The 11772-nt window shown below is 34.1% G+C and overlaps 2 protein-coding genes across 6 annotated transcripts; one reads left to right on the forward strand and one right to left on the reverse strand.

The window, feature by feature from the left end:
- Positions 1-2991: 2991 nt before the first annotated feature.
- Positions 2992-5425, forward strand: LOC101259192 (acyl transferase 4). Of its 2 annotated transcripts, none has more exons than XM_004229128.5 (4): positions 2992-3172; positions 3664-4184; positions 4272-4728; positions 4851-5425. In XM_004229128.5, exons 2-4 carry the CDS (start codon positions 3735-3737, stop codon positions 5339-5341), a joined length of 1398 nt encoding a protein of 465 aa, XP_004229176.1. In that variant the 5' UTR covers positions 2992-3172; positions 3664-3734; the 3' UTR covers positions 5342-5425. The 2 variants fall into 2 exon arrangements, with proteins under 2 accessions (XP_004229176.1, XP_010320878.1); XM_010322576.4 differs by having other exon boundaries at positions 2998-3172; positions 3659-4184.
- Positions 5426-5502: 77 nt separating this feature from the next.
- LOC101259480 (uncharacterized) lies at positions 5503-11772 on the reverse strand. Of its 4 annotated transcripts, none has more exons than XM_004229129.5 (7): positions 11555-11772; positions 11405-11479; positions 10779-10836; positions 10611-10666; positions 8504-8566; positions 8062-8130; positions 5503-6202 (listed from the first exon to the last, which is right to left on the reverse strand). In XM_004229129.5, exons 1-7 carry the CDS (start codon positions 11612-11614, stop codon positions 5930-5932), a joined length of 654 nt encoding a protein of 217 aa, XP_004229177.1. In that variant the 5' UTR covers positions 11615-11772; the 3' UTR covers positions 5503-5929. The 4 variants fall into 4 exon arrangements, with proteins under 4 accessions (XP_004229177.1, XP_010320866.1, XP_010320858.1 ...); XM_010322564.4 differs by lacking the exon at positions 5503-6202 and adding an exon at positions 7362-7811; XM_010322556.4 differs by lacking the exon at positions 5503-6202 and adding an exon at positions 7362-7822 and having other exon boundaries at positions 11555-11747.

Below are 11772 nucleotides of genomic sequence, written 5' to 3' on the forward strand. Positions count from 1 at the left end.
TAGTTTCTTTTCTTAATTACTTGAGTAACTTTTTGCTAATTTTTTACTTTTTTTCCCTAACGTTTGTCATTTCTCAAATAATATTTGCCGAATCAAAAATTAAAAATTGTGATCTGAGATATTTTTTTTAATTTTAGGATTAAAATAAATTGTCACTCAACTTTAAATTGTTTCTTACTCCCTAAATCAAGTCCATATTACTCTATAGACATTGCAGCTCTTAATACTCTATTAGAATAATAAAAATGTTTAATTGTATTATAATTTTTTTCAAAAAACGTAAAGTATTTAGTAAAGTTTTAAATATGTAGGCAAGCAGTAAAGAAAAATTTTAAATATATTTAAGGAAAATATAATGGATTGCAAAAATATATTTTAAGAAGTAAATATGTGGAAGTAAATAATTATGCTTAGGACTTTATTTTAATCAATTAGATCTCAACCATTAATTCAAAACTATGACATGTGTCTGAAATCCAAGCTAGAACTTGGGGAAAATAGAGAGGAGCCAGATCTGGTATATACTACCCTGGGCATGAACTAAAGTTTAGAGTTAAGTAACCTCCAAGAACCTAATTGGAATTGATCTTTTTTTAGAGCCTTAACTCGAATTGAACACATGCATCTTGTCTCTTTGGAGTCCCGAAAATTTTTAATGTCTACAATCTACACATATCTATTACAAAAAGTGAATTTAATTTTTTTATTTTTAAAATAAATTTGTTATATTTTTAAAAATTATACATTCAATTTTTGTTTATTTATAGTACGGCCATTATTATTTATGGTTTATTAAAGCTAAATATAAATTTTACTTCTTTGAATTGAAGTAGTTATTGTAAATAGATTAGAGTTTAATTACATTTTATTACTAATTAAATAGATAAGTAAATATTTTTACCAAATTATTTTGTATCTAATAGTTTTGCATTGTAACTAAGTAATTAGAAGTTTAAAACTAGAAACCAAGCTACTCACATTTTGTTAGAATGTTGGCATGATATTGCTTTGTACTCCCCTGTCTCAAAAAGTTTATCACAATTCACATGGACATACTAGATATGAAATAATGTGTAAGACAATGTTAAAGTACCTTCTAACGTTTTACTACAATTTGTGTAATCATAGCCTCTCATCAGTTGCGGAATCAGAAGTAGTCTCTCATATAAAAGCATGTGTCGATAAGTTGAAGTTGTGTCATATCATGTCAGATTAGTCTTCAATCTACATTTACCTCTTACAAACCATCTACAGTAAACCTCTCAAACCTTCGCACATCACATCTGTACATCTCCTCTTCATATGTCCGAACCATCTCAGACTCGCTTCTACCACTTTGTCCCCCACTAAAGTCACTCCTGCCTTAACTCATAGTCTCAAATATCTTCAATTTTAATCTGATCTCTTTCCTAATCATTAACTTGATTTCTCAATTACACAAGGATAACCCACCTTAAAAGGGTAATAACGTCAATTACGATTATAATACATTAAATAAGTCATGCCCCATCCATAAGGTTATTAGCCCTACCTTATTAGCTGCTTTTATTGCTACCACTAACATTTCCCAATGCTCATAATGTCACCCAAAAAAAGAAAGAAGTTTGTCAAAAAGCTTCATAATCTATTTGGAAGTACTAATTGGTGTATTGAATAATCTTACAAATTTAATATTAGTCTATATCAAAAATACACTATTGTTTTTATTCATCCTTCTAGCATATAAAAAAACATGTTTCTCTTCCCTTTATATTTTAACTTCAATATTAATTATTTATCCTTCAAATTATTTTTAATATATGTGAATATTATAATAAATACTTATGTCGCTTATTATTATTTTTTAAATCTAAAATTAAAGTTTTAACAAATATAATTATTATAATAAATGCGTATGTAATTTATTTCTTAAGAAATTATAAAGTTTAAATTAGACGAATAAAAGTGAATGATTAGCAATAGGCAAACAAGTAAAATTTGTACTGAAAATTCATTCCAAAATGCAAAATAAATTTGGGCTATATGTCGAGAACGAATTTTTGTTTAGTAAACATAAAAATAAAATAATAATGATAATAAAAGAACTCCATCCCAATTGGATTTTTTTGGTTGCTAATGCATGTGATTTAACCAATAATGGCCTCTACAATATATAAAAAGAAAAAGTACTGATTCATGAATCTGAACCATCCAGAGCTAACTTAAATATATTCTTACACCAGAATAAATTAAGTTTTAATTCTCGAGTTACGAAATAAAACAATTTAAAACCAATTACTCCCCGATCTCTTTTTACTTGTCCATTTTTAAATAATATAACTATTAAGAAAATAATTAATGACGTAGTGAGTTTATTATTTTACCCTATAACCTATACAGTGGATAAAATTTTTATATGTTTCAAAGTAATTAGTCATTAACTTGTGGGTATAATAGGTAAAGAAATTGTCCCTTCTTGATTTATCAAAATGGACAAGTAATTAGAGACAACTATAAAAGAAAAAATGGACAAGTAATTAGGGACGAAGGTAGTATTAGTTGTGTCATGGAGAATAATGTTTTATTCTACCCAATAAAAAAAAAGTATTTTCTACCTAATTATTTGTCCACTTTTAAATTGACACGTCTATTAAGTAAACATGATTTACAATGAATTTATCATTTTATCCTTATAATTAAAAATTTAAGATTTTCAAAACGTTCTACCTTTTTCAAAATTAATTAATTGAGGATAGGATAAGTAAAAAAATATATTTCTTTTTTAATTTGTCAAAATGAACAAGTGATTAGAAGAAAATGAACTTTTTCTGTTGATGTCGTGTACGGTAGGACCTAAATATAATATTTGTACATATGAATGTATTTTCTTAGCGCAAATATTATTAAGTGCAATCAAATTTGTGTTAGTTATTCATTTATAATATATAGTCACCTAACTAGGAAAGAAACAAATATATATATATATATATATATATGTAAAATAAGTGAGATAAGCTTATAATATTAGTGCTTCATTCCCCAATGTGAAGCCAAAGTTTCAGTTTCATGGACTTACAAGCCAAGCAAACTTTTGTGTTACTTCAACCAGCTATAAATTTGCCATTACCCTGCTATTGTGTTGGATAAATAAAAATATAGAATATATTCTACATTTAATTTGCTAATAATTGAGGTGAGACTCCATTTATTTTTGTTACAAACTTTCATTCTTCTAAACCTTTATTTGTTTAAGGGAAAAAGAACACGACTTGGCTTGCCTATTTTCTTTTAATTCCAGGATTTCTCTGAATTTAAAAGATAATCGTTTCGCAAGTTTTTACATCAAGGCTTAGTTCCCATTTTTCTGAATCTTTATTTGTTTTCGGGAAAATAGAATTTAACTCCAGATTTCCACCGTCTTAGTAGCTCAGTTGGTTTATTACGTGAATTTCCATGACTTTTTAATGAAAAAAATGTGATTCCCTAATTCCACCCCCCTTCGTAAGCCATTATTTTGTAACTATCGAAGAATGAAAAAGTCTCACGTTGATAATTAACGAAAATGGGTGATCTCCTTAGATGAAGTGGGATAAAACTCTCCTCAAAAGCTAGATTTTGGAATTGAGTTAAGCCCAAAATTCATTTCTTTACGGTAACAGTCCTTTATTTGTTCTCGAAGAACAGGATTTGATCCAGGATTGCCCTGCCAATTACCTATAGCAAAGCTCAACCCTGTTCATAGTGAATCAGAAGCAATGGTGATGGACTTTTTGGTGACTACAAAGGGATCAGGAGGAGGCAATTTCATAACACCATTAGGACAAACTCCAACTGGTAGTGTGCTTGATCTGTCAGTCATAGACAGTTTAGCTGTTCTTCGATGCAATGCTCGTACACTACACGTCTTTAAAGGAGGAAACTCTACTGTTATTCGAGAGGCATTTGGAAAAGCTTTGGTTCCTTATTACCCGCTAGCAGGTCGTCTAAAATTCTCAGCACACAATAACCAGTTGCTTCAGATTGATTGTTCAGGTCAGGGAATTTGGTTTGTTGAGGCTTCTGCTGATTGTACTCTCCTAGATGTCAACTACTTCGATGAAGCTTCAGCTTTAGATGACACTACTTTTGACAAACTTCTACCTCAACTAACTCCACTTCCTGTTAGTAATGATTCTTTCAGTGACCCACCACTGGTACTTGTGCAGGTAAACAACTAGCTATATATATGTTCAGAGAGAACTAGATGATAAAATAGTTAACGATACGATTGTCATTGACATGATCATGCACAGGTAACTGAATTTAAGTGCGGTGGATATGTTATGGGACTTACTTTCTGTCACAGTATATGTGATGGACTGGGTGCTGCACAGTTTTTGAAAGCAGTGGGTGAGTTTGCTAGGGGAGTTGAGAAACTGAGTGTTGCACCAGTGTGGTGCAGGGAACTTCTCCTTCCACTTCCACAAAAAGGAGTTGCAGAAGACAACTCGTCAATGCCACCACCACCACTCACTATTCCAGTACCAGATCAGCGGCTGGAGCATGCTAGTTTCGACATTCCCCTGGATGAGATCAATCAGCTAAAACATGAAGTGATACAAGAGTTAAACATGGATCAAAATGTGTTTTGTTCCTCTTTTGAGATTATAGCTGCTACTTTGTGGAGGCACCGAACCCGGGCAATTTTGAATATAACAGATGATAAGAAGACCTCGTCGAATACAAGCTTTATTCCTGCAGATGATGCAGGTCAGTAGAAGAGTTACAACCATCTGAGGATGGCCAATTGACCCCCTCATCGAATGATAATACTCTATATACATAATTTTGAATACTCTTAAGTGAAATTCGTGATTTTTCCACTAATGCAGGTGATGAAGAAGTGAAACTCGTGTTCTTTGCTAATTGTCGACAACTAGTGCCGCTACCAGAAGGGTTCTATGGGAACTGTTTCTTCCCAGTGACTGTAACGGCTTCAAACAAAGTAGTGGCGGAAGCATCTCTTGCTGAGGTAGTGAAGCTGATCAAAGATGCCAAGGCTGACCTACCAGCAGAATTTTCACAATGGCTCAATAACAAGACTAACAAACCTACGAATGATGATCAATTCAACGATCCATTTGCACCAGGACAAGGAGTAGGTTACAACACATTGTTTGTCTCGGAGTGGGGACGATTGGGTTTTAATGAGGTTGATTATGGATGGGGCAAACCTGTGCATGTTATACCAGTACAAGGGTCTGCTGTGATACCTGTAGGCATTGTTAGCAAACAGCCTTTGCCTAAAACTGGCATTAGGCTCATGACTTGGTGCGTCCACAGCCACCATCTTCATACATTTCTCAACATGATGATGCTCTAACTAATTAATGTCTCTCCTGCTATCAAAAAGTGTATTCATTAATTTGTGTGATTCTGTTAATATATATATTTGTTGCCTGTGTGACTTCTGATACATTTTTTACAAATATAAATGTGTCAAATTATGTCCCCAATATAGCCCCTCCGTAAAGCAGCACAACCTAGGCAACCCCAAATTTCTTAATAACACCAGATACTTTAATTGTTTTGTTCAAAGAAGTAAACAAAATCCTACCCTAACTCATTGATTTCACCCATGCTCCAAAGAAGCAAAACTTAGCCGAGGATGACTGCACTATTTAAACCATACTTACTACTACAAAAAATATACCAGATAACTCTATCCACCAAGGCTAGAACAGATGGGAAGAATCACCTAGTGTTTTCTGATGACCGTGGTGTCTGGGCCACCTACAAAAATCATGTTATCTTCTACAGAAATTTAATATTATACGTGCTTGAAGAAAACAGTTTGTGTCTGTGCTAGAACACATAAAAGATGATGTGACAGTGAGTTTGTTTGGTTTTAGTTCCTCTCTAGATGTGGTTTTAACCAAGGGAAATTCTCAGTAATATATGAACATGCCAGTCAATCATCATCACTTTCATCACTATATGAAACCAAACCACCTATTGTAACAGGTCCGTGGTTGTCAGCATTAGCAATAGGTCTTTTTGTTAATCTCTGGGATTCTTCTGTTTCAGATGTGGATACGTTATCAACATCTGATGAGGTAGCTGTTGTCAAAGAAGATACGGAAGATACCAGATCCATCTTAGCTTTCTTAGCTTGTGGTTTGATTTTGACAATCATTCCCAATGGATTAGCTGGAGGATTCTTCCTCTTAATTAATTTCGGCTCCTGCATCAACCAACAATGCAATGCGTTACATCTTGCCAAATGTTGTTTATTAATGATATTGATATACACCACACGAAATTCATCATTAATTATATTGGCATGTAACAAGTACTCCCCTTCCCCTTCCCCTTCCCCTTCCCCTTCCCCTTCCCTTATAAAATTGCACAGTTAAGAGTAGAATGACTCAGAAGGCCATTTGTTTATTGTATAAGACAGGAACCCTATGCCCACAGGAAAATGTGAAATACGGAAGATATCCAGCAAAACATACCATTCATCTAAAATTGGAAACTTACTATTGATATCACAGATAGAAGTTTCAGATTCTAAATATAATAAACTGAATCTTGAATAGTTGACAAGAAGGGGTTGCTCAGATGGTAAGCTTTCTTCCACCTGACCCTAAGGTAGAGGGTTCGAGTCACTAAGGGAGCAAAAAGAAAAAGGGAGCTCCAAGGCAGCAGCAAGAAACGGAATATTGAATAGTTTGATACTTTTCAAGTTCCCGCTAGTAAATTAATAGTTGTTGCAGCATGTCATTTTAGCCTACCTCCTAGTTGTCACTTGCCAGCCAACAATTCCTCTTTTTTTTTCTTTTCTTTTTTTTTTTTTTGGGGGGGGGGGGGGATTTCCTTCTTTTTCATTATTGTTATTTTTATTGGGGAATTTCCTCTTCTTTACACTGAGTAATCAGCTTTATCATGGGTAAAATTACTGATTCCTTTTATTAAAAAGTTTGGTTGGGGAATTTATCTCCCTTCTGAATTTACTTACTCCTTGGTGCTAATTTTACTTGAGTTTTTTGGTGTGAATACAATGTTACCTTATCAAAAAAATAAATAAATAGAAATTATCACTTATCACTTGTACTTGATCAATTTCAATTCCAAGATATTGACAGAAACACTAAAAAAGATGTGCACAAGCATTAAATAGCATTCGAAGACGGATAATGGATGCATCTTTGATCACCAACAACTGTGAGGAGTACTAGTTCGAGGGATTAAATACCAGGAGTTCTACGTGAATTGGAGAAGCATATGACCATGTTAATTGTAACTTAACTAAGTCTTGAAGGATATGGATTTGGGGAGGAAAGAACTAAATGGATGTTATTCTGCATCAGCATTGTAAGGTTTTCTGTACTTATTAATGGATCTTTTGTTTTAGGAAGGAAACAGTTAAATTTCTATTAAACAAGACTTAGATACCCACAAAAAGTGCTAAGTTGAAATCTTTACAAAAACAACAAAAAGGTACAAAAGACCACCGTCTTAAAAACGATCACAGCCAATTAAATCAACTAAGTCACCTACTTCCCCTCATATTTTGTTTATACCAAAAAAAGAGCAGACTAAGACAATTTATCCTAATTTTATGGATAGAACTGCTAGTGCCTTCAAAAATCTGGAATTCCTTTCTTCCACACACCCCACCAGATGCAAGCAGGAATGATCTTCCACCTAATCCCTGAGGCACTGGTTAGGCGATGAGACACATGCCCTGAGGCATTGGCTAGGATGATGAGACGCACGCCCTGAGGCACTGGCTAGGATGATGAGACACATGCCCTGAGGCACTTCCTAGGAGAAACGCCAGCATGACCGCCCTGATGTGCACCTAGCTTTGTCATTTTCCAATGTTTATGAAAGACCATTGGTATCTCAGTTCAGAGAGACTATGAAATCATTCAAAATAAATAACATTGTCGATAGTTCAGATAAAAGGCCATACAGCAGAAGTGAAGGCAGAGAATTTCAAAAATTGGGCCGGATGCTGATAAAAGGTGGCTAAGAAACAATAAGACATGATTAAAAATACAGTGCTTTTCTCAAGGCATAATTAGTTTAGAGACTAACCTGGACTTTGGGAACAAGAGGCATCTCCTTGATTTCATGTACAATCGTAGACTTTGCAGCAACAGCAGCCTAAAAAACCCAAGAATGATCAGCATTCTTCATAGACCCTAGCGAATGCTCATCTTTTGAAAACGAGCTAAACGGGACATATGGGAGTTGAAATGAAGGATAAGGGATTTTCAATTTTTTTTGGTTATAATATATAAAACCCACCAAAAACCCCAAAATCACAAGAGGCATCTCCCTTATAGGGTAAAGTTTTGGGGGGTTCCATAAATTTTTTAATTTTAACCCTAAACTTTCAAATATTCTAATCCAACCCCCATTTCGCATATTTAAAATATTATAACCATAAAAATAAAAAAATAAATGAAATCCCTTATCCTTCATTCAACTCTCTAATGCTTCCAGATAATGAAGTTGAAAAATGACACTAAATTACTTGAAAACTTCGCAGCTGCTCATCTTCTTCATCAGCCACTTGCTTCTCATATTCTCTCCTTGACTAAATGGATCAAAGAGTTAATGAAAACTATCAAAGGTATGATTCATGCATAAATACGTTTCTGTTACGTTCACACACACAGAGAGCCATGTACACATACACAAATGCATTGAACAATGAAGAGATCAACAAGTTAGAGAGTATCAAATAGTTATATCGGTATTTTCTTCTAATGCGAATAAATTGAAGCGTAATACCATTTTCTCGGGAATTGATCTGTCCATTGCAAAACAATAGTGGAATTCACCATCATTGAAATATTTTCACACAAAGATATCAAGAAGACACTAAGTAAGATTTTCCTTAACTAACAAGAAAAATAAGAGATTGAAATAAACATTCATATAAGTACGTAAAACCAAATTTCCATGTATGAACTATAAAAGAACGTAATCATTTTCTTTTGCAAAAAGAAGATAATCACTTTGGCACATAGAATTGTATAACTTTTACCTACACCAGATGGGAAGTGCCATACAAACCAACAAGGTAAGCCTTATCAAAAGGAAACAAGAGAGAAAGCTGACGAAAATACTGGACTTTATGGGTGTGTTTGGTATGAAGGAAAATGTTTTCCTGGAAAAAAGTAGATATTGACTTGCTTTCTCATGTTTGGTTGGTGAATAGAAAATATTTTCCGGAAAAATATTTTAGTGTTTTTTTTAAAACTGAAAAAAAAATATAATCAAACAGTTATATCGTGAGTGTTTGGTTTTTGAATGAAAAATGTTTTTGAGAAATATCTTTTATTTTTTACTAGAGTAGAAAATAAATTTTAAAAGTTGGATTCTTAAAAAAAAATAATATCAAAAAAATGAATTTTTGAAGTTGAAAATATTTTTAAAAACCAACTTAAATTAATTTTTTGGGATGGGGGTCGAGGGTAGGGGTGAAAAAATGAAATTTTGAAGTTGAAATTTTTTTTAAAAAAATAAACTAAAATTTCTTTAGGGGTAGGGGGGCTGGTTGGGGGTTGGGGGCTCGTAGGGGGGTGGGTTGGGGGCTGGTAAGGTGGGGAAGGTAGAGGGAGGTTGGAAGAGAGTTTTGGAAAATGTTTTCCTCAAGTTCTGGAGGAAAGTCATTTTCCTTAAATTTGAGTAAAATGAATTGATTTGGAAAACATTTGACCCAACCAAACATGAGAAAATTGGAAAACATTTTCATACCATACACACCCTATGTATGTGTACCAACACAACTAGGCCATAATCCTAACTATTAGTATCACCTACGAGAACTTTTACTTCTATGCTATTCTTTTCTTCAAAAAGTTCACATAGATTCAAGAGATTTATGTCTTTTAAGACAATTTCCCATCATGTTATCTCACGCTCTCGTCCCCTTTTAACATATTTAACCATTACAGTGTCGCAACTAAGGGCAAGTGCTTTTGGAGCTCTAGTACAGGATACGTAATACTCACGAAGCTAGCTTATTGCTTATCCCTAGGCTATAAGCATGAATGCTATACATCTCAAACAAACTTATTGTATTTTAATCCCAACTATTATTTCTGGTATCGTCTGTTGGATGAGATTGTTTCTAATTTTGTCTACTTCCGTCAATTGTATCTCCATCACAACCTCCACATACATACTACAATCAACAAATTTTAAAGAGTGAATCATTATCCATAAATAACCGTAATTTTGAACTTCTTCATATATGGGATCACATTGGGTATGTTGTTGTGTAACCGTAAGTTTGAACTCCTTGATCAGAGGGGTTCTCACTTGCAAAAGAACTATAAGGAACCTTAAGATGGAATAAGCTTTGAGATAGTTATTCATAACCCACCGCTCACGTAAACATTAAATCTTAACTTCGTCCATCAAATGAGCCCATGAAGCAAAATTGAACTTGCCCCACCAAATGTGAAAGAAAATCTGGAAATAATAAAGCATGTGTAGCTTATCTATTGTGGACAGGACATCATATCAGTGCCTCAGCAACAAATATTAGTGAATAACTATCTCAAAGCATGTGTAGATTATCTATTAGTTGCATCCCAAACAAATATAAATAACATACAGCAACAACTAACCATTTCAAGCTTCTCAAGAAACTCGGTCTCGTCCTCATCTAAGGCTTTGGGTGGTTCTGCAACAACATAAATAAGACCAATTGTAAGCAAATAGAGTAAGTAGAAAAATGAATAATCATAAGTCATTACACAAGAAACCAAGAAGAACAAGGGACCTCAATTACTCACGGTGTTTAAAGCGTTCATTAAATTCAGCATCTTTCTTGTCCTTGTTCTCCTTCAAGATCTGAGGTTTCAATGAAAATAGAACTCAAGCAGGAGAGTTTGAAAATTCAGTGCACATACATATCAGAGGGCAGAACATATGATCTAGAGCACCTTCACTTAAAAGATTGAAACTGGAATGGATAGTAAGTGAAAGGAAAACTAACAACAATAGTCTTGCTATTCAATCAGCCGAGCAAGAGATACACTTCACCTACAAGTTCAGTAGACTTGGTAGTTTTGACTCAACTCTGTATTTGTGTTCAAAAATCCACTTAATATGCATAAATAATTTATAAATAATCCCATAAGCTGCATTGTCTAGAATACAGAATTCATAAATTTAAAGTCCTAGCTACACCTTCGGAGATACGAATCACTAAAATGTATGCATTACTACCAAGTTAGGATATTTGCATACAGTATGCAAGTATCCCGATTCCCACAGGATAATTGCACTTTGTTGCTAAATTTTAGTGTATTCTGAAGAATTAAGACAAATTACCCAAGTATCCACACACATTTGACGCAGGTAAATGATATAAATGGGAGGCGAATGAAGTAACAAGAAATGAAGGGAGTTATTGGACCTCATAAAGAGGGCGATCTCTCTGAGCAGTTCCATCTTCAACCCGAGCACCCCGAGTTTTCTTGGATTCTGCCAACTACAAAACAAAAACTCGTTTAAGCAACATAACATTAACCCTCGTGTAGAGAGAGGTACGGGGTTCCGATACTACCTGTTCTTCGGAGACAAAATTCATCAACCTCACCGGAGGTGGAAAATCCTCGTCCGCCATTGTAGTTACACCGCTAAGTCGGAGTTCGAGTGCAGAGGTGAAGTGTGTATATTAGTAGCAATAGAGATGCTTTGAAGCAACTGTGTTTTCCCTCTTTCTTTTCCAATTTCAATCCCTAACTCGAAGGCCTATATTGGGAGCAGGGATAAAGTAATCTC

Source organism: Solanum lycopersicum, chromosome 1 (genome assembly GCF_036512215.1).
Source record: "Solanum lycopersicum chromosome 1, SLM_r2.1".
NCBI classification, from domain to species: Eukaryota; Viridiplantae; Streptophyta; class Magnoliopsida; order Solanales; family Solanaceae; genus Solanum; species Solanum lycopersicum.